At 33.9% G+C, this 23066-nt stretch overlaps 4 protein-coding genes across 12 annotated transcripts in view; 1 reads left to right on the top strand and 3 right to left on the bottom strand.

Moving 5' to 3' along the window:
- Nucleotides 1–406, bottom strand: part of LOC100749303 — a 47105-nt gene extending 46699 nt beyond the window's left edge. For 2 of the 5 annotated variants that reach the window (XR_004462426.1, XM_003492409.4), the window contains exon 1: nucleotides 1–400. This exon is cut by the window's left edge and continues 48 nt beyond it. The gene's annotated coding sequence lies outside the window, so the exon portion shown is untranslated. The other 3 variants (XR_004462424.1, XR_004462425.1, XM_033322918.1) reach the window with 3 other exon arrangements.
- Nucleotides 407–4851: 4445 nt separating this feature from the next.
- On the bottom strand, nucleotides 4852–16490 carry LOC100749181 (putative defense protein 3). The gene is made up of 4 exons (XM_003492408.4): nucleotides 15585–16490; nucleotides 15062–15313; nucleotides 10778–10985; nucleotides 4852–5162 (listed from the first exon to the last, which is right to left on the bottom strand). Exons 2-4 carry the CDS (start codon nucleotides 15282–15284, stop codon nucleotides 5099–5101), a joined length of 495 nt encoding a protein of 164 aa, XP_003492456.1. The 5' UTR covers nucleotides 15285–15313; nucleotides 15585–16490; the 3' UTR covers nucleotides 4852–5098.
- Nucleotides 16491–16709: 219 nt separating this feature from the next.
- On the bottom strand, nucleotides 16710–19259 carry LOC100749062 (palmitoyltransferase ZDHHC6). The gene is made up of 7 exons (XM_003492407.4): nucleotides 19005–19259; nucleotides 18448–18629; nucleotides 18295–18379; nucleotides 17951–18225; nucleotides 17648–17860; nucleotides 17367–17554; nucleotides 16710–17306 (listed from the first exon to the last, which is right to left on the bottom strand). The coding sequence occupies exons 1-7, from the start codon at nucleotides 19057–19059 to the stop codon at nucleotides 17168–17170; spliced, it is 1137 nt and encodes a 378-aa protein (XP_003492455.1). The 5' UTR covers nucleotides 19060–19259; the 3' UTR covers nucleotides 16710–17167.
- Nucleotides 18809–22214, top strand: LOC100740271. Of its 5 annotated transcripts, none has more exons than XM_012390108.3 (3): nucleotides 18809–19314; nucleotides 20393–21277; nucleotides 21362–22214. In XM_012390108.3, exons 1-3 carry the CDS (start codon nucleotides 19207–19209, stop codon nucleotides 21674–21676), a joined length of 1308 nt encoding a protein of 435 aa, XP_012245531.1. In that variant the 5' UTR covers nucleotides 18809–19206; the 3' UTR covers nucleotides 21677–22214. The 5 variants fall into 5 exon arrangements, with proteins under 5 accessions (XP_012245531.1, XP_024226069.1, XP_012245534.1 ...); XM_024370301.2 differs by having other exon boundaries at nucleotides 18819–19109; nucleotides 21362–21831; XM_012390111.3 differs by lacking the exon at nucleotides 18809–19314 and adding an exon at nucleotides 19482–19683.
- Nucleotides 22215–23066: the final 852 nt, after the last annotated feature.

The following is a 23066-nucleotide window of genomic DNA, read 5'->3' as shown; positions in this document are numbered from 1 at the left end:
TGGAGGGAGCGAAGAAGGAGAGGAAGGTTCGTGGACACGTTTTACCGCAACCACCACCACCACCACCACCAGAACTTCCCCTCACTGCTCGAACGACAGGTTCATGGGAACAGAATGGCACACTGCTTCTTTATTCAGTCTCCGACTTCTTCCTCCTTTTCTGCCTCTCTCATGTGTACGTGATATATATTTTACTGTACGATCGATCCGTCGATTCGAAAACGGATACTTTCTTGATTATATTGCTCGAGTAATGCCCTCGGTTTTCGCCAAGATTTTCATGAAAATGGAGGAGAATTCACGAGTCGTTGAATTAAACGAAATAAGGGATACACGATCGTCTTCGCCACGCGGCCAAGAGCGATATGGAGGCAGCAAACAACGACCGAATCGAGTCGGAGGGTGATCGCGACGCTAGGGCGCCGACGTCCTGCGCAATGCATGCGAGAACCAGCACGTTACTCGCACCCCCGCCTCGTCGCAGCCCCGACCGCAGCCGTGGAATCGTCGCAGGGGCGCAGAGCCCCTGAGTCATTCCTCGTGAAACAGCCAGAGAGACTCGAGGGTCGATGTGTTCCTCTGTGGCACAACGTAAATATGTATGATTCTAAGCGAGGTACACATCGTCGACGTGCTGCTTCACGAGCAGGCGTAACAGAGGGTGAAAGGGAATTGCGTTTCGTTACATACGCTGCGGAAACGCGTCGTCATCTTAACGACCTGGCTACGGATTAGCAGCGGACCGAGATACGCCAGCGTACACCGTAAATATAGATCGTGAACGGGTCAGGTTGTTTCACATCGATGATTGTAGAAAATTAGGACAGGGAAAATGGGAAATTCGTTTATATAAAGCGGCGTTATAGAGAATTGGAAGGTAAAGGCATAGAGTTTCGGAGGGTTAGTAGGATTCGCTGAAACACGGCTGTTATTCAATGTTGCGAAGAGCATCAAATTTTGGATAGTTCGTGAAATTCGTCGAATAGGTTAACGCTTCGATGATGCAGCGCGATAATTGGAAATACGAGATACGAGTATGACGAATGTTAATGTTTTACCATATGTTTATACAAATAAAACATTTTCCCTCGTATCTCTTCGTAATAGCCAACACTGGTGACCTCTGGAACTCTTTATTCTTATCGGATTCGTCACTTGAGGAGAAATAGGATAGTCGCAAATCCTCGATTTTTTTATAGAAATAAGATATAGCAGGGATATTAAACATATAGCTTAACCTTCTTTTTTATGGAAATATTTATCAAATATTTGATCGTGCGATCAATAAGATCAATAACTTTGTGCAATAATACCGCAAAAATCTAAGATTCCATATTTTGGGCCACTTGAAACAAAATACCAGTTCAACCTTACGCTTCACGTTTAAAGTTTAACTGCTGAAATACTGTGCGAAACAGATCCACGCTCTATTGTCTGCGGATTTCAATTCTTCACACGTGCAGATCCCACGCATTCGTGTCATGTATTCTTCGTTGTTCGATTCTTCGTCAGTATTTTAAGGGTCCATTCCAATACGCGTATTCGTACAAAATCGATATTTTTACGCTCGTTTATCCGATCTTCCATTTAAAGATTCATTTGAACATTTGGATTTTTCCCGACGTTCTATCTTTGCTAGTCTCTTGTTTTCCCGACAACTATCAATTTGTATTATCATATCGAGCACCGTTTAATCTGAAAGAAAAAAATTCTAGAATAAAGCGATTAAAACTTGTCAGCTGTCGTTGTCGATGAACGTTTCTATCGATATATTCACGAAGAGTTATCCCATAAAGCCCTTGGGTATATTACATCGAGCGACGTCGTCCCGATTTTTATGGCAATCAAACGCGTAAACTGGTCTACTTCTGTCAGAAGCAGAAATTGAGAAAACTCCGGTACTATATAGTCGAGGTAATTAACACTCTTATGTTAATCTAATATACGACCATTAAGTAAGTCCTTAAATTAGTTTGTAACACGCATAGTATGAAATAGCGACAAAATTCATAGACCTTTTAATGTATAAGAACGTCGAATCTAAAATTTGACAATACAATTCGCTGATTTGTTGCAATTGCGTTGTATCAATGTTTAATTTTATTTTCCGGTCGGATAAGATCTATTTTACTATTCTTCGAGATTCTATAGCTTCTTGGAATCGACGTTGGTGAATTTAGATGCGACGGGTTTGCGAAAAGTGGTCGTAAAATCTGTTCCGTGGTCCACGTTGTGATATGTAGCTTCGCAGAGTTTTCAGTCACAGTACGTACACATTTATTAGACATAAAAATTAAAAATTTCACACTATATGCAATTTTCACTTTTACAAAAATCTAAAATTATTCGACGTAGTATCAGGTTGACCTAAAGGTGTCTTTCGCTATCTGCACGCAGCTGCTTCATCTGTTTATACAATGTTTATACAAATATGAAACCTAGTCTGTCAAATGTTTTCTTCTTTATCCTCAGTCACATCCTCTAGCTGCTATAGCATACGTTTCGCCTGCATTAAAACAAAAAATGCTGTGTATTTTATAATATAATGTAATAAATTCTATTATTACCTCATAAACCGAGAGAATCTTTTAGAACAACCTAATATTTTCAAGGATTCTGGATACGAAAATCTAAAATCATTTCCAACGCAACATTTTGTCAAATTAATTAATAAATTATGTAAAATCTTAGAAACCCGTAAGGATTATCGAAGCAGTTAATACGATGAACTAGCATCTTTTGGAAAAGTTTCGAGACTCCTTCGAAGATAAAAATCGCACTAGTCGTCGAGCTATCAGGAACGTAGAAGGCGATTGCTTTTTTCGCGCAATCTATCGGAAGGGAATTCTCGTTCCGCTGTTTAAGGAGCAGCGATTACCGGTTTCACGCGGAGACACGTGAACCGACACGACGACGAGATGGTTACCACACGTTCCCAAAGAGGGTTTTGCCGTTTCTTTCGCCGGATTGCCGTTAATGGAACTCAGCACGTCGTAATGCGAGCAAAAGTATCGCGAGACACGTTACGTAAGTTAGTCGATCGGTAAAAGTGGGTCGTCCCCGTAAGGGAGGTTCGATAACTTCCAAACCGATCTCGCCGATACACTTCGCCATTCTAAGTATCTTCGAATTGGAATCGACGTCAGAAGAGCCGACCGGTGAATTTAGTTTTGCGAGAAAGGATCGCAAAATCTGTTCCGTGCTCGACGATCGAGGTCCATGAGTTTGAGAACTTTGCCAACGATAAAACAATCATTAATCGCAAACTTCTTCAAAATCTCTCCTTTTCTATACCTAGAAAAAATACATATTATATCCGATTCTTAACGCGTTTTTTCTCTAGATCTGTTTAAACGTATGTCAATTTTTGGAACTATAAACGAATATAGTTGCTTGCTTATTCGAAGACACACAGCGTTTCCTTGTTTAACGTTAATTAAAGTTTCAGTTCGACTTCTAACCGTAGCCTCGTGAATAGGTAAATCTTGGTTTGCTGGATGTTGAAAGAGATAGGATGTCGAAACTGATGTTAGGCGAATCCATTGGGAGCGAACGTTGCGTAAGTTTGGTTTGAAGTCTTGAAAAAGTGAATCTGTTACGAATCATGTCCCCGAAGGCTGAAATTCTTCGCACGATGCGATCATTTGTTAGGGTAGGTTGAAGATACTCGGCGCATGTGAAAAGCTGGGAGATTTCTTTGTCTGACTGAGCGAGCTATTGCCGAGGTAATGTTTCGTGGAATTCTAATGGTCTTCCTTCTCGTTACTGGTAATCAATTTTACGCGATCGCTGGAGGAAGATTGTAGTTTCGATGAACCTTGTGCCACATTCTTAACAATGAGAGATCGTACAGAAGTGCGTGACGTTTTTATTACACAGTCATTTATTAAAGTGACGTAGAATCGGCGTTTTATTACCATGAGAAGTCCAAAGACTTCGTTCGCATAATGAACAAGGCTGTTAACAGACGTATTCGATTATAAATTTAATGCGAAATTACTGAAATTATATAAAATGGAAATTAAGCTTCTTCTCGTTATATCGGTAAATTTATTATACTTTTGATTATTTTGTCTATAAATTTAATTTAAGACTACGTAAAAGATGAAATTAACGCACGTAAAAAGAATTTTCCATCGTGTTAATGGATTTATTATATTTTGTGTATTTATCGCATTATGAGCCATAATCGAATATTCTAGCCATTAAAGTAGGTAATTTGAATATATATAGTACCTTGACATGGTAAAGCTTTAAACTCTCTATACCCGATAGTTGATACGATGATCGTCAGGAGAAAAACGCGATATTTCATATCTTTCGTCCGTCAATTTTATATCTTTCGTCGATCAATTTTATATTTTTGAGACTTTACAATTTAACGCGGTACGTTGTACAAATACGTACACTCGTATAAACGATGTACAGTCAGTCAATCGAATATTACGCAACTGCATCTGACAGATCGAGAACCTTAGCGACCAGTTGCGAATGAAAATAGAAAGTAGCTTCCACAGACTAACAGAAAAAGAACCGACTGGAACAACATCATCAATATTTCATGAACAACGAAAGTTCAACTTCTTCTACGAGGCGAAGAAAGACATAAATATGTAAACTCTTACGATTTTATATTAGAAACTATTTTCTTCTTAGAAGAAATATAGATCAATATACAAGATCGTGTAAATTTCGATGATTTTGTATTTAACGTTTTTTCTTATTACAAGATAGGTCAATATATATAAGCAATATAAAAAGTTTGTATTATTTGACAGTTAATATCTTAGTTTCTGTTTATAAAAAAATAGATTAATATAGCTAGGATATACAAAATCGTGAATTTTTCTGATTTTATATTTAAAATCGTTCTTTCTTTCTTACAATAAAATAGATCAATATACAATATACAAGATAGTACAAAATACATGTTTCTTCGTATTTTACGATGTTCTTGGGCGTTCCGATGTCACCGCTTCTCTCCGTTCATTTATGAATCACTATGCTTTCGACGCAAAAGCAAGATCTTTCGAAGAATCGAATACGATTATTAGTTCCAGAGTATAGTACTTTTGAACTTAGAAATTAGTAGAGATCTTCAATTCTTCGTTGTGGCTACCAGATTGGACCAGTAAGTCGCGTACTCCTTCAAAATGGTGCCTCTGTAATCAGAAAAATCAGAAATATCAAATTAAATACCGTAATTTAAAGTAAATGGTCGAAGGTTAAGGGTCTTAGGTGCTTCTAGATTGAGATATCTCGGCATTCTTTGGCGAGTTTATAGCATCCACATTTCACATGTAAAATATCGTGTCGTGTATCATTTCGTTTGCGATATAATTCGGAGGATCGTAAGTATAACGATAGCTAATAAAGATCGTGTTTTATTGTTAATACTATACTTAAAACACGCAAGCTAGAGGAAAAATACCATAAGTCACGTATTTTGTCCTTTACAGAGTAGAGAAGCATTTTTTTTTTTTTTTTTTTTTAGTACGTTTGATACGCTGTCGATCAATTTTGTATTATCACAAACTTCTTTTTATGATCAAATCCATCTTGATTTCACACCAATCTAATTATACCCTTTTATATTTTTAGAAATATTGATTGCCACAAGATTAGCTATATACCATTGATCTTTCTAAAAAACTTCATGAATTTATCATATCTCTTAAAGTATCCTTACATTTTATATATATATATATCTTTACGATTTTTTAACCACTGAGCCGTATAAAAATAAGAAGATCAATGGAAATACGTTTTCTTTTATTGTCTTCGAGATACGTGTATCAGAGATACTATTAAGGAGATTGGGTCTTTAATGGTCAGCCACGCGTCAGCTATTCCTACGGTTCAGGAACCTAAGAACGGTACTAATCCAACGACAGAACTGTTCCTGTGAAATAATGAAAACAGATCCAAAGAATGAAAACGAAATCGTTGATATTAATATCAATAGCGTTTTGCGACAGAAAATTAAGAACATAAGTGGTATTTACCGATGTGCGGAATAATGATTAAAGAAGCTGTCTTTTGCGTTTAGATAATATACCAACATAAAATAATAATTGAAATTGTAACATCCATATACCAAAAATAATAAAAATACAGAATTCTTTTCTTACTAACATCGATAACATTGAATAAACTAACCGTATAAATAGGATGCGACGAAAACATCGCATTAACGCTACAAGCGTAACAAGTAAAATATTGATCGAACAAAAGAAAACGCTCGAAGTTGATGTTTTAAACTTCACTGAACGAACGCGTCCTTTCCCTTCTTTTTTTTTTTTTTTTCTTTTTTCAAAATCCGTATACTGCTGGGATACGCGAGGGTGAAGAACAAATTTAAAACTACACCACTTACGAGTCGGGCTTTCCCATGCTCGTATGAAAAAGGTAAAGGAAAGGTAAAAAGAAAAAAAGTAGAAGTTTCTGTGCTGTAAAACGATTCAACGTGGTATTTCAAACGAGGGACCGCAACGAGCTAGAACGATTCATCCGTTACCTTTCAGCCCGGCATGCGAACCTTCTGACCTGTAATATTCCCTGGAAATTCGATGGTTTATTAGCAAGCCTGCCGTGTACACGCGTATTCGCGAGCAATCGCGCGGCGGAAACGATTATTTCCACTGGCCAGCAGCATACAATTAATCTTATTACGTTATCCCCTGTCGAATGGAAATCCTTCATCCACGTCGTAACTTAGTGAACTCTATTTTCCAAGATAATTAGTACCTAATGAAGGCCACATTTTCGATTTCGATTTCAGTGATATAATTTAGGCGAATAACGAGATCATTGCAGTTCGGTGAACGTAAATTTGTCAAAATCGAATAGAAAGGAATTACAAGTTGGGAAATTGCAAATACGAAATTAATGGAGATCCTCCTATGAAATATTGGAATTTGTTTCCCAGGATAATCGATGACACAAATTTTTTTTTATTTTACATTTTAATTGGATTAATTCAATTTCAGAATGTGATGCACAAGAGCGTCGCAATTTGCTGAAGAGATTTTCGACAGAAGCTCGACATTGCAAAGAGTAATTGCAATTTAGACAATTGGAAATACGGAATTATGGAGATTTTCCTTTTAATTCGGCTAATGTGTACAACGAAAGGGTTGTAATTTAGTAAATAATGATAAACATACATTTAAGATGTTCACTTTCCTGATGAATTGGAAAATTAGAAAATTGGAATACACCGCAATTTGACGAATATAACTTTGCTTTACGAATTGATACGATCACGCTTTAAAGAATCGAGATTAGGGTTGGGTCTCTATTTTTAATTTCAGTTCGACAAATTTAATTTTCCCGATGAATCAAATGAAAAGAAACAAGTAAATATAATTCACTTCAAGAGATAAATTATTACTACTTAGATAATGCACTTTTTCACTGAAATATAATTGCAATTTAACAGAACATAATTCTCTGGATGAATTAAAATCGAATTAACTAATTCTTTCCCTTCAACTTTATCCAACGCGATTCTTTTGCATGTTGAGAAAATGAATGTTTCTTTATGACTTTGAGTGCACGACTTACGTAGGAAACTGAAGAAAAATGGAAGTTTTTCTATTTGGACCACAGGAAACCGCGAGTAGATTGTTTAAGTCCCAACGGGTAAAAACCCGTGGCTAAAATTAATTAATTAGCCTGGCTTGGAAGTTTAACGCTTCCTACCAACGTGTTCCTCTGGTAACTAATGGGGACATTGGTCGTAAATTATTGTCACAGTAGATTAATTATTTACGAGGCAAAAGAAATTTCTTTTGAAGCTAAGAATCCCGTGGTGCTTGCTGTATTAAATATTCACATAGAATGGCTTAATTTGCAACAGTTGCTATCGGGATCTACCAACCACCGAAATGCAGATGAGTTGAAAAAGAGGAACGTCAAAGTTGAAATAATACAAAATAAACGATTCTAAAAAGTAATTAGAAATTTTAAAGCAATACGACTTTCACAAGGCATATTACTTTTTTTTACATCTTTCTGACTATGTCTAATGAAATCCTTATATTAAAAATATTTAACGAAAGAAACGCGCAATATATGGAGATTGTTAAAATGCCAGTGATCTATGAATGATGCGCACAAATTCAATTAAATGAAACTTTGAAATATTAAAAAATGACATGACGAAATTAAATTTCTATATTTTTCTCATTACGTCAAGTAGAATTTTTGTAAAATTCACATAAGCAATGAAGATTATTAACGTTTTTCTGTGAGCTATTTTACAGACACGCGTAAGCTCAATTTTGAAATTTGAAACATTAAACGATAATTAGAAACTAACGATAAAAATTATCTCCTCCGCTGTTTCTTAATTATTTTATACGAACATTTTTATTATTCGGGAATTGGATAAATAACTTTATAAATAACTTGGATAAATAAATTTATTAGAAAGTCTGTGATCTATTAAAACTGATACTATCCATTAAGAACGAAGATACTGTTAAGCCCAATTAATAGTCTGACATTGGCTAATGCTTTGGTAAAGCGCGTTTCTCATAAATGAAGACTTTGCGAACAATTACATCTAATTTGAGGACTGCAACGATGAACTCTTTGACAAACATCAAAAACTAAGTACAGCACAAGGTATTATTATCCCTAGAGGGTGTGGCTGATAATCACCACTCCGATTTTAGTTTCTCTTTCGTTAACCTCCTAATTTTGCGATCCGATATCGTGAACTTTTTAGCACCAGTAAAGTTGTTAAAATTGTTTCATGTTGTTCGTATTATTTATTTTTCAATTTATTTTTCAGTATTTTCCAAAACTCGATTACGACTAATTTCTATCGTTCGACGATCTTTCGTTTACAGCGAGTGAAGAAGGATCCAACGATTTTAGTATAATAGTATAATAATTTCTGATAATCATTCTACGTTCGTTGATATACGAATAAGTCTCAATAATGCTTCATTCAAGCGTCACGTACTCTATCATAGATTAGCAGAAGAATCGACATAAATTTCCATTGCTGCCAAGCTTAATTTAGACACGTTTATTATAAACGACAAGCATGCGCCGAGTATAATTTATGGTAATTGGTTGCACTTTGGTGAAGGGAAATATTTGTAAATTCTTCCCCGTGGAATGCAATCTACTCGCAAGATTACGTCACTCTTATCGTAAACGAAACGGTATCATTTGTTGCGCTTAAAACGAGAACGGGTACAAGCTATTATAATGCAGTTACAAAATAACATGATCATTTATTCACCGTACTATGACTTCTGAATATTTCTTAATCCCCGTATCGTTCCTTTAAAAACTGTTTCTTTTATCAAAGAAATATAGTGAAATTATTATTAATATCTTTACTGTTTCTATTTCCTGCATTTATATTAAAAAGAAAATTAAATTGTTATTTAGAATTGATATAAGAAATTCTCATATACAGGGTGGTTGGTAACTGGCGGTACAAGCGGAAAGGGATGATTCTACGCGAAAAAAGAAGTCGAAAATATAGAATAAAAATTTTTTTTTAATTTTTCCATCGAGACAACGATCTACAGTGAGATCCGCTCAAGAAAATCCAAAGTCGATTTTCTCGAAAACAAAGCCTCAAACGAAAAATTTTTATTCTATATTTTCGACTTCTTTTTTCGCGTAGAATCATCCCTTTCCGCTTGTACCGCCAGTTACCAACCACCCTGTATATGAGAATTTCTTATATCAATTCTAAATAACAATTTAATTTTCTTTTTAATATAAATGCAGGAAATAGAAACAGTAAAGATATTAATAATAATTTCACTATATTTCTTTGATAAAAGAAACAGTTTTTAAAGGAACGATACGGGGATTAAGAAATATTCAGAAGTCATAGTACGGTGAATAAATGATCATGTTATTTTGTAACTGCATTATAATAGCTTGTACCCGTTCTCGTTTTAAGCGCAACAAATGATACCGTTTCGTTTACGATAAGAGTGACGTAATCTTGCGAGTAGATTGCATTCCACGGGGAAGAATTTACAAATATTTCCCTTCACCAAAGTGCAACCAATTACCATAAATTATACTCGGCGCATGCTTGTCGTTTATAATAAACGTGTCTAAATTAAGCTTGGCAGCAATGGAAATTTATGTCGATTCTTCTGCTAATCTATGATAGAGTACGTGACGCTTGAATGAAGCATTATTGAGACTTATTCGTATATCAACGAACGTAGAATGATTATCAGAAATTATTATACTATTATACTAAAATCGAATAACTCCACGATTGACGAAATTTTACAGGTTGCAAATTAATGCTGGATAAATAAATTCCTTTACGTAACCCTAACAAAATTTCCTACCAGAGCAAATCAATTTTACAAATTAAATACAAAACGACTCGTAAAACAGCGATGACTCTTTTCTCTCCGAAACTGGCCATCAGAAAGTTTCACTGCAATAAATATCGCGAAGCACGGCTACAGAAAGTTCCACTGTAAAAATACACAGTAACTTAGTTTCAAAAGGTTCCACCTCGTTCAAAATGTCGCAGAACTCGATTTCAAAAACTTCTGCTGTAAAAGCATCCTGCAGCTGTTAATCCAACGTATGAGAATATTCCCGAAATTCCAAGTACAGCGATACGAAACGTACGCAATGCGATTCTCCGCAATTCCGAACATCATCCACGCGACTCTCCGCGGCTGGCTCTAAAATTCTATCACAGTGATCGATTTGCAAGGCAAACCGTGTTAGTGCGGTTTATCTTGCCCGTACAAAGAAAATTGGCACTCACGTGAAGTACACGCGTCCACGGGCGTTCGGTGGCGCATTCCAGATAAGAGTGGCGTGCTGTTTCACGTAAGGATCGGCGTGTGTCACGGCACTGCACTCGGGGTGGGTATTCGTGTTGTCGGTTTGCGCCCAGGAACCGATCCAGTTGTCTGTATCGGGGTCACGTGCCTGCAGGAAGAATCCCTTGAACGACGAGCCGCTGATGGTCACTGGAAAAACATTCGGTTCACTGGAGAACTCAATCTCCAGGGACAGTTTGATGATATTGTCCGTGAGCGTGGGTTGCCGAGGAACACAAAGCAGGGAAGTAAACATAGAAAGGACGATCGACGAATGTAAGAAGGGATGTCGGAGAATGTGATTTCTCGTAGATGGACCAATTAATCCGCACATATTTTTTGTAAAACGATCTTTTTTTAGCATTTATAGCTCCATTTGGATACACCAACAAAGTTTAACATTTAATTTTGCTGCTTGAATAAATGGTTGGTTGTTACGAAGGAAATCTGTTAACAACTTGTGTAGGAATTTGTTGGACGATAAAGCGGATACGTTGGTAGGTAGGTAGAAATTTTTCCGGAATTTTTAGAAGCTTAGCATACCAACTGTATGTATATGTGAAGTGGACAAAATGAATGTACGGGGCATGCTGTGTTATTATTATACTAAGAAAATGCGATGTAATAAATATTGTAGTTTAACGCGGTGGTATTTTTTAGATGCTTCTTCCCAAGATCGGGCAGATTCTGTTTTATAAATTTTACTTGTAGAATGAAAAAATCGATTATTTCCTCTAAGACACTGCGTTCGTTGCTAGCTTGCCATTCGTAGCGAATAGAAGGTAAGGGAAATAGAAACGATATAAAAATATAATATAAAAGTCCCCAAGAAAAAGAAGTTCGTTGACAATTTACGATTGAAGACCTTTTAACATTTTTACACCGTGTGAAAAAATTTCTTGAAGATAAGAGAATAGCTGCATAGTATGAATATTAGAATGACGAAGAATAATCACAATTGCAACCGTGATTCGTACATTATTCTACATTTATCGATAAGATCGAATGATAAAAAAGAAGAAAATAAAGAGAGAATATGTACTATAAAACAACTTGAGGAAATTGCTAAGGAAGTAACAGGAAAACGTGAACGAAACTTTCAGCAGTAGGAAGCAGGAAGCTTATTTTCTCCGAGAACGTAAACAGGACGTAGACCTTGGGATTCGTTTCGACCACTATTCGTTTACGCCTCCCTCACGGCACCCTATTTCATTCCGGCTTTCTCATCCTCGAATATTTTAAGACATTCGAAAGGAACCAGTTCCTTAATATCTCGCCTTAATATTTCTGCTTGTGATAAAAGAGAAAGGTCAATACCTCAATTATATTCATAGTCGAACCCCGTTATCTTCCCTTGTTCTTTTCCCCTCTGTTTCATCAATTGCGATCGAACGATCTCTGACGTTCAATCTAACATACAAATGTTGATATAAATGAAACATTGTTGATTAAACGACAACTTGAATATTTAAATAAATTTAATATTTATCTTAATCTGAAAAGCTCGTTTCTCTCCTTCTCAACAGAAAATGCAATATTCATTTTTGAAATATAAATTTCATATCAGCAAAGTGAGATAAATAAAAGAGTAATATTTACATTTGATATTTTTCTTTTTAACGTTTCAACATCGTGCTTTTTTCTACAGAAATATACTATTTATTTACGGAATTTAGAATAAATTCAACATCTTTGCTGTCAAGTAAGTTACGGCCTTTCGAACGAAAACGAAATAACGTTTGGACTCTATCGGAGCAATGAACGAACGAAATTTTCGTACGTTTTGTATAATTGTTTAATCTTTCGTTAAATTTTGTGATTTTCATGCCGAAGGTAAAATCACAAAGTTACGAACACACGTGTATATCAAGCTTGATGAATAATAAATAACTATATCCTATAGTAACTGTATCTGCTATATAATGTTAAATCGGATAAATAACTTCGATATTGATTGGCAAAATTAGAATGTAGTGTTCGTGCCACTCCCTTTCCATCGACACGGTAATCTTCTATTCTGTCCACACACAACTTTTTTCTTCTTTCGCTTCTGATCGATACACGGTATTAGAGTCGGTGTACAAAGGCGACGTTGTACAAAGAACACAATTAGGATGACCAAAAAGAAAAAGACGAAGTTGCTACGATACGCTGGTCGCTCGGTACTGAGCGAGGTTTCGAACTTAATTTCAATTTACAATAGACAGTGTGTAACAAGAGTGAATTAAAAAGTGAAAAAAAAAAGAGATCATCGAAGCTATGTATTTCAAAAGCGTGTTTTATTTTCAAAGAAGTAGAAGCAACGATGGACCAACTTACTACAACACGCTATACAAAGTTTAAAATTATACGATTGAAATACCATATTCAATTTTATAAAAAGTAATTAACAGCAAATTCGATTATCAGAAGACAGGAGATATCTTTTCTCTGTCGTTGTATAACAAATAAAACGACGTGACATAAGATGCGTTCAAAACGTGTAAATTAGAACATTCAGAGTGAACAACGAGCATTAAAATAACAGAAATTACTCGACAAATGATCGTAAATTGTATAAAAATTCCTGTTCGATCGTTCAACCATAAATGGAAGATGAGAAACGAGAAGAATCGTTGTATAATTGTATTTTGTTTAAACGCGAGGCAAGTCAGTCTCGCATTCTACATAGGTTCTACGAATAGAAGGACACGTAGGCGAGTTGCTTGCATTCTAGAATGCGTGCTTTAGATTTAACCAGGCAAAGTCAGGTCAGGCTAGCGCGTATTTCTTTTTTCGTGCAAGCGTGTTAAGTCGAATGAGAAAACTGCAGCTGGGGAACCTTGCAAACCTTAGCCTGGCTCCATACTTATCGAGCTGCATGGTTGCAAAATATGTTACTTCCGGTTTCTATGTACGTGCACGAAATTACTTGGCAAATTAATCAACCTGCTAACAAGACTCTCGATCTGAGGGTAAAAAATTCTTGTCAACTCGTAAACTTCGTTATGAATCATTTTCAGAAATTGTGCTTTTTATTTTTACTTTCTATTTCATGAAATTGTACGTTGTTATCGCGCGTTTTTTACTAGTAGTACGAATAATAAGAAAGTAAAAATTCGAATTTCATACCCGACTACCCTAAAGATTAGTCCGATCAAACGACACTAGCCGTTTCTTCGATTCTTTTTTAGATTTTCAATTTATTTATTCGTCTATATCGTTGAAGAAACGTCGTTGTCATTAAAATATTCCAATAAGCTTTCACCAAGCTTCTCCACATCTTAGTTCTTACGATTAATATTCATCGATATAACAAATTCTTATCAAATTGTTTGTCTCCCTTTGATCGTCGATGGAAATCTTCGATGAAGCGCCGCAAAAATCTTTACTTTCACTGCAAATCCTGCGTCCGTTGTTCGTCGAAAATTTTATCAATATTCATCTTACAGACATTAAACTTTGAACAGTAAAAAATGCAGTAGCGTAGCTAAAAATTTCTCTCGCGTTCCTACAAAATTTCCATCGGAGATCGGAAATTCGAAGACCGATTTTGTGACTCAGGAAACTGTCATTTAACCGTGATAAACTATGAAGGTGAGGCAAACGTTAAACTCGGACGTGAGTTTGATCTAACGTTTCGTCGCACGACAAGTTGGCTGAATAAGAGGGATTTTAGGCACGTAATTTCGCTGGTGTTCGACGAAGTCTACATAGAAACGTATTTTTCACCCGTAGACGATTCACGCTATTATTCCGATGATTGAACATGCAGAACCGGACCGAGCCGCAAAATACGCGATTGTTAGCGTTTAGACGCGTTTCGAGTTATCCACGTTGATTGGATCGATTGTTCCCTATATCGGCTTCGTCCCGTTATTCTTTTCCTATTCGATCGTTCCCGCCCTGTATCGCTAATTTTTCGACGAAATACAAGGGAAATTGTTTGCGACGAAACGTCCAACTATCTCGTTTCATCCCTTTCGAAGGAAATAAGATTCTCTCGTTTCCTTTTTGGAGAAACGATTTTCTTCTTCCTCGCTAAGTAGTTTATCAGCTTTTGTGAAGAACAATGCGTACTGCGACTGAATTCTTTTTACAAACGGGAGAAAAATTGTTTGATTGTAGTCTTGTTTCTTATTTTTCTTATTTTCCAATTTACGTGGTAATTAGTTGAGTGCGCACTTATGGGCACTTTAAATGTGCAAAAACGTAAAGAACGATTCGTTAAGAGACGGATAACGTACCAGTAATCTGAGATCCAGGACCGTATTGCGACGACGAGGCGGTAAAAGCGTAAGGACTCGATTGTACGGACTGCGACTTCGCTTGGCCATGATTAGGTTCGTTGGCTTTCGATGGCTTCACGCAAGTATCCACCGGTGCACCGTCAGGGAAACTGTACACGACGAACACCAAAGAAAGCACGATCAATGTAGCAAACGTCACGTTCCTCTTGATCAAGCTCATGTTCGTCTTTTGACGCTCCTCTTGCGCTCCTGACGGTATTAGATTTTTGCATTAACGAGGATAGTAATGAAGTTTTCGGCTGCTTGGAATGAATTTGTGAATTGAAATTATTATTTTGAAATAGTTAAAATTATTTTCAGATATATTAAGACATATGATTTGACACGTCTGACAAAATATTTAGACAATATAATTTAGAAAAAAAAAAAAGAAGAAGAAAAAAGGAGCATTAGGTATTTAAGTATCCCTTTTGTCCTTAATAATTTGAGGAAAATAGTAAGGAAATTGAAAGACACTTACTACGATTAGATTAATAAGAAAAGGACGTAAAATTAAAAATGATCGTGTTGGAGGTAGAATGACTGGAAGGGAACTGCACCACTCGACCTCCTGCGAGTAACTCAAACGTGGCCAGATCCCACCATGGAATCATAAAAGGCTGGCACAATTCACCTTTGCTAATTGTCACTTTCACTTCGATCCCTTCGTTGATTCTGCAGCTGACTGCGAATCGTGTTTCGATATCCTTCGCGTTTAATCCTTCCCACTTTCGAAGGAACAGCTCAGTGGGTTACAAATTTTCGAAAGTATGATGCTGGAGATGTAAAACCTATAGATTCACGTGTTCGTCGATTCGATATCTTGGCCTCTATATCTCTTAGAAAAATATCTCTTGATGCAGATGAAAAATATTTGAAAATGTATTTTTTAATTAAAATAAAGTCGGTTCGTTAGCGATAGAAACATTTCTATTTGAATATATATTTAATTTTGTGCCAAAGTAAGAATGTCCTGTTTTTATCCCGTTGGGTAATATCTCCAGTGACCCAATTTTATTCGTGAATAATGAAAATATTTTCGTTTGGAAGTATTTTTAATTTTGTAGAAGTAAGGCTACTTCGTTGAATCGTAGTTAAACTCTTTAGAAATATTGCATAGTGTAACGTTGCGTATTACGGGCTTCGAGTTGTATCGATTAAAAGTAATAAAATACATAGGAGAATGTGCAAGGGGCACGTGCCTGCATCGCATGTCATTTTTGTACCCTATTAAATTGATTCGTGGAAAAATGTATCACGCAGCTTAACGTAGTATTTGTACAAAGCTATGATGTACTCCGTCGATCAGTGTTACTTTTCACAGTGTTATTGATTTTCCACAAGCTCCTTAGGTCGACACAATGTAAAGTATAAAAATATACGCGACTAGTTTTGCTAAAATAAAAGTCGCGCAAACACGGTTTTCAATGAAACATTTATTCATTGATTACAAAATTCATAAAAATGTAATTCGATGAAATGTATTATTTTATAATTATTCGAAGAATAAGTTAATCACTACGAATGACAAATTACGAATCTATATTATTGAAATCTTTTGTACCAGATGAATTAAAAAATGCCACTCGATAAATGGATAAGTCACTGTTGCACAAATAACGAAAGTGTTATTTACAACGGTAATAACGGTGGCAAAATATTTACACGTAGTTGTATATTAAACACAGTTCCCGTTACTAAACGTTCATATACAAAAGTGTAATAAAATTTTACATTCTGCATATATTTTAAATACATATTATCGCAAATATATTCATATAAAAAGAAAAAAAGGAAATGAAAAAGTACAATAAAATCTTGCTTTGTGCAAATTAACTTTAAACGTAATTTAATCTCTTCGCTTACGTAATAAATATAGTAACTGGTACTTCAAATGTTAGTTGTTCTAAAAAAAAATTTCTTCCATATTAAATCATTACAATTTTTAAAGACACTCATCCATCGTAAACACTTACATACAAGACACTAGATAAAAATATTTCCGTTTGTTCAATGGTACATTCATAAATGCTCTATAAAATCTCTACACGGAGAAGGAATGTTTTAATCTGATTTTGTTAAGGCGGAGGAATATGCTTCGTTCTCAATCACTTCAATGGCACAAGGCCGTGGGAACCAACCACGAGTTCGTACTTGCTTCTCGTTCTCCTCGTTTTGCTTCTTCTCTCCAAATAACCAGTATCTACAAGATTTATCGATTAAACATTTTCATAAGTAATAATGGTTTTTTATGTGAACATACTTTCTCCACCGCGTTACGATTACGATATCTCCAACTTTGAGCTTAATACGGGGTTCATCGGTGCAAGGTGGATGACAAAGTACGCCCCAACCGTGTGTTAATGGTAAACGCGATCCATATGCTTCTTCTATAACTCTATAAGTCTTAGCTCTCTTTCGTTTATCTTTTTTCTGAGCTAATTGTTCCCGCTGAAATATTATAGAAACAATCGCGTGTTAGATTTTTATGAGCTATACAATAAAAAAATATATTTACTTAGAAAATAATGTATATGACATTACCGTTAAAGTATACTGGTCACAACCTTCGACAACAGGCCAATGAATTCCATCACCTACTGGTGTACAATCCCATGTAAGAACTTGCCGTAAATTAAAACGCCATCCTTTTGAGTATGGATAAACAAATTTGTCTCTAGTTCCAAATCTTCGATAATGAGCCTTCTCTGAAATCCAAGCTTCTATTTCTGTTCTATTTTTTATTATAGATAGTAGCTGTAAAAAATACAGATAATTAATATTATAACGACATATGTAACGATCTTATGTAAATATCAATTTAGCCGTAGAATATAATAATCTTACTTGAAAATAAAGCAATGTTCCAACAGCAAGAATAACACCGATTGACAAGCCGATACTGAAGATAACTAATATCAGAATAAATATAGAAGGTGGTGGAAATGATAATGGTTTCAATGATAATACAGTCATCACCCAAGAAACTAGTGTAAATGTGGAAACACAACACCCACCAACCGCACTTGCTAAAAATGCTGTAAAATGACAATGATTGTAATGTCCTACACAATTATTTATCCATGGGCAATGGTGATCCATTTTCATAACACAACGACCACCTACAAATAAAAAATAAATTCATTATGTTACATAGACTATCAGATTCATTTAATGATATAAAATCTTACACTTTCTGCAATGATGAGATCTTGGTGCTTTGTACCCTTCGCAAACAGAACAATATTGTAAATATTGGGTATCTGTTACTTTCCCCTAAAAAAAGAAACACTTTAAATTCTGTATGAAAAAATTGTACTGTATCCAAAAATATATTATGGTACCGGCATCCATTTTAATGGAAGAAATCCAGGTCCTTCGTAAATAGCACTAATAAAATGGAAGAGAGTAGAGCCACTAAGACAAAAGAAAAGAATAAAATTAACTGCTCCAAAGAAACTTTCTTGCGGTGGCCACCACTGTCTACTACAATGTATTGTCATCAAAGTAATTATTTTTATAATTCCTAAAACACAAAAATATGTCAAAGAATACGATATTAATATAAATAAATGTAAATCATAAACTAATTCAAACAATATATTTATATATTCAGTAGTATATTACAGTATATACAGCGGTATATTACAAAAATTATTATGAAAAGTAATTAAAATCTCAAAAGTGCATTCAAATTTCGCGGTACTTTATTACGATGTACGTAAAACAAAATGGAAGCAATCATCTGTCAAGTTTATTCCCACAACATTTCTACAATAAATTTCTTCTTATAAGTGGTAACATGTCTAAAACTGATTATATTTGAAACAGTATGTTACCACTTTTAATACTTCAGAATAGCAAAAATGTTCAATTGTTTGGCATTCGACAAAAGACCTACCAAGAGCAGTGAGTGGACCCCAATGACATATTCTCTTTAACGGATCGACACACATGCCGTCACCATAAAACTATCCTAAAATATTCCTCGAATCCTGAAAACCAGGTATTTGTTACGCCTGCGAACGAACAATGCTTGCGATCGTTTATAAAATCAGTAGGAATAGATTTTTCTCGGCGACACATCCCGTAACGATTCATATATGTTGGCACAGCATATCAGTGGTGGCACCAATGTCGAATATTTTTCAAGATTGATGACTTTTGTACGGTATAATAATTCATCGGTAGAAATATATATATTTTATAAAGTAATTGATACACTTATCAAACCTTAATAGAAAATTCGTACATGTTCAATCTTTTTAAGTAGCACTCTTGTCTTTTGGTATACAAGAAACCTGTTATAAATTTTGATATATGTATTATGAATCAATATATTCCGGTACATAGAACATAATTAAAATATGAATCATTAAATGAATATGTATGTGTTCATCGTTGTAAATAAATGTTGTGCCAGTAACGGGGTAAAAATGTATTTTACATAATAGTATAATACAATGTTACCGATTAATCTTCTCCTGCTTGAATCAGAGCTTGAACATACAAAGTTTCAATACGTATTTGTCGTTTTATTTACCATTATTTTAAATAATTTTACAAAATTAATATCATAGGTAATTCTACCAAGTCATTTTGTGATAATAAAATTTACAGTCAATTTCTTTGGTAAGGAAATTAAGGATAATGTAATAACAGAGAAATATGTAATAATTAGTCTGTTTAAATAGTATTATAATAATTTTTTCTAGAAGTATATATGCATTGTAAATCTAAGTAATTATTCCTATAACAGTCATCACCATTACAGATTACGTGCTGTAATTTTTTTTCTCATAAATGTATCTAGTAACAGGGTTACCAATATAACCTATAAAACTGTTTAATGTAGTATTCAGTATATTTATAACAAAATCAAAATACTTCCTCTATGATTTTGTATGATATAAATGTTTTCTTATAGGTTATGTGGTATAAAACTGCATTATAAAAAATTAGAATTATAAAATTTTTTACCTTTAAACAATCACAATGGTATAGTCTAAATTAGTTCAACAAGTGGCTCTTCTAAAAAATAATATTTAAATAAAGTGTATTTATAAATTAGTGGTATTAAGTGAAACTTGGTACCTCAAATATTTTTTAAGAAAATATAAGATCTTCAATTTTATCGTTCATAATATACATATTTTGTGATCGATAAAATATGAAAAAATCTATAATATTATAATCTGTATAATTATTGATTAAATAACGAATATAAACATTTGCGCGTATGACAAAAGGTTATATGTGTATTTGAAATATTGTTAATGTTCTTTTCAGCCAAATGATCAAATAGAAATTTCTAAACCACCTGTTCCTAAAGCACGTCGTTCCATAAGAGACACTAATGTACAAGTAATTGAAGAAATCGATTCCTTCAAAGACTCTAAAAATTCATTGGCAATGAAAAACATATATAGAACTAACCAACAAGGCTCAGAAATTTGTAATATTTCTGATATCCAATATACCGATGATGAAGATGACGATGAAAAAGATGATGATAGTGATGAAGATAATAGTAATTACAACATTTCCAAACGGTGTCTTAACGTAAATACTTCACGAGATAGCATACTACAAGAATCTTTTCATACTCCATGTAATTCTCCTATAGGATCGCAGATGCATAAACGAAGCTCTCATAACCCTCATGGAAATCAATCTTCTAACATTAATAGTTCTTTCTCATGTAAACCACAAAAACAACCTGCAGATGGGTCTTTTCCAACATATACCATATTTTTTTTCTGTGTTACTATTTTATGTTTAACTCTATTTTTTATTTATACTTCAACAAAAACTCATGAAAATCTGAAGGGAGCTACTGAAGCAAAACAAACAGATTTTACTGATATAAATAACTTACTGCATAAATCAATACAGCTAATTCAGACACGATTTCATAATCAAAGATCTAATATTTGGAATGATATATCAGCTGGAATATACGATGTAATCTTATCCCCTACAAAACCTTCAATTATTATTCTGTTTGGAAATGAAACTAAAACCTTGAATTGTTTAGCTCAATTACTTGGACAATTGAGTGCCAAAATTTTAGGTAATAATGATTATTTAAGACTGACACCAAAAGACTTTCCAAATGATGTTGGACAAGTCATTTATAATTTAAGGAAACGAATTACACAAAAAAAAGTAATAGTGAGTATCTACATGGTCCTTTACTCTTGTTTCTTAAGTGAAATTTGCATTTAAAAGCACTTCTATCAGAATATATTTTTTCAGATAATACAAGATTTATTAAGCATAAACACTGAAGCACTAAAAGCTTTTCACAATTTTTGTGACAGAGAAAAGCCTTTAGTTGAGAATGTTATATATATAATAACTGTGACTGTTGATGGGTACAAATCGTCTCAAAGAGAATTAGAATTTATTGAAAATCAAATATTTAAAAGATTATCAAATTATATGCACAAAGACATTCTAGATCCACTAGTAACTAGACTTACAGATGGAATTATTGTACCCATTTTACCAGAAACAAATACAAATTTCAATTATGCAGATTGTTCTTTTTCTATAAACAACAAGTTATAATCTTTTAATAAACATAGGGGATATAATTAATTAATATAACATTGTGATAATAAAAAGTATAAGAATATTAACAAGATGTAATATATAATTTTGCTACTGTAGAGTGTATTATGGATAGTATTGAAGCGAGTGAATAAAAGTTTTGTATATTAATATTCAACTTTATTTTATTACGTCAAATGACAGTACAGAAAATCAACATTCTCAGATAAAGATTTCCAATGGATTTGGCGGTTTCTACAAATTTTCAAAAAATATAACAACAAAATCGATGCCTCTGGCATGATTTCAGTTATGCTCTTGAATGACATGTTTATACAGCTTTAAAGTAAAGTACAATGAATAGATTTACTTCATACATGTGATTGTATCTTAATAGTGTAACATGTCGGTCCTCGTCCACGTATTGTTAACGTCTTTAATTGCCAATTTACAATGCGTTTCTTCTATGTTGTACCACAAATGGAATCGCATCAGTAGAAAAACAATCTTTCTTTTTATTTTTAGTTATATAGGAAAAACACGTAATATATCTTTGCAAACTCATGCAAAAAATTTTTTCCCTACGAACTTTTCCTTATTGAATGTATTGCTGAAATAAGTTATAAAATTATAATAATTACTTCGTATCAAAATTTAATAGCTTACATAAGTGATACGTTTATATATATATATATATATTCGAGGAAGATCAAAGAAATCGAATGACCTGTAGAAACAAGCATTTGCATATAATTTCTTCAATAGTAATATTTTAAAATATTTTTATCACTGTTCATTTAAGAATAGCGTGCGTAACGTAAGATGGCAAAATTCTTTTCTCAATATGCTTATATCCTATTTAATATGCATTTTATAAATTGGCAACAAATGCTCGTAATGCACCTTGCTAAAACATCGTGTTAGCAAAATGATCATTTACGAGTTGCTTATAATACAGTCCTCCTCTGTCGTAATAAGTCCGTAACTAAAAGTAGTTAATATATATATATTTATATATATTTATATATCTTGCATAATATAGCATGGTACCGTCAAACCTAAATAATAAATACATTTTATACAGTCGCAGACCTTTTGTACAGAATGTCCAAAATTTAACAAGATCGCGACTACGGACGATTTTTTTACGATATGTACGAAAATTTATTCTCGTTATAAGAAAATATGAATATATTTTTAAAATATTTATCACTATAATTTCAATATTAAAGAATTAAATTCTTAAATATGGAAAACTTAAATAGTATAATAAGAAGTTTAAACATAATTATGTACATTTACAATTTCGAAGCTTCTAAATTTACAAGAAATATACTAAAATTATTCTATAATTTATAGTAATCAAAGTATTTTGGTAATATGTCTATGTCAAGATTAAGTAAAATAT

The sequence above is a fragment of the Bombus impatiens genome, unplaced genomic scaffold, assembly GCF_000188095.3.
Source record: "Bombus impatiens unplaced genomic scaffold, BIMP_2.2 scf_0724, whole genome shotgun sequence".
In the NCBI taxonomy this organism is placed as follows: Eukaryota; Metazoa; Arthropoda; class Insecta; order Hymenoptera; family Apidae; genus Bombus; species Bombus impatiens.
The sequence above is the reverse complement of the archived record's forward strand: the minus strand, read 5'-3'. Positions and strand labels throughout refer to the sequence as shown.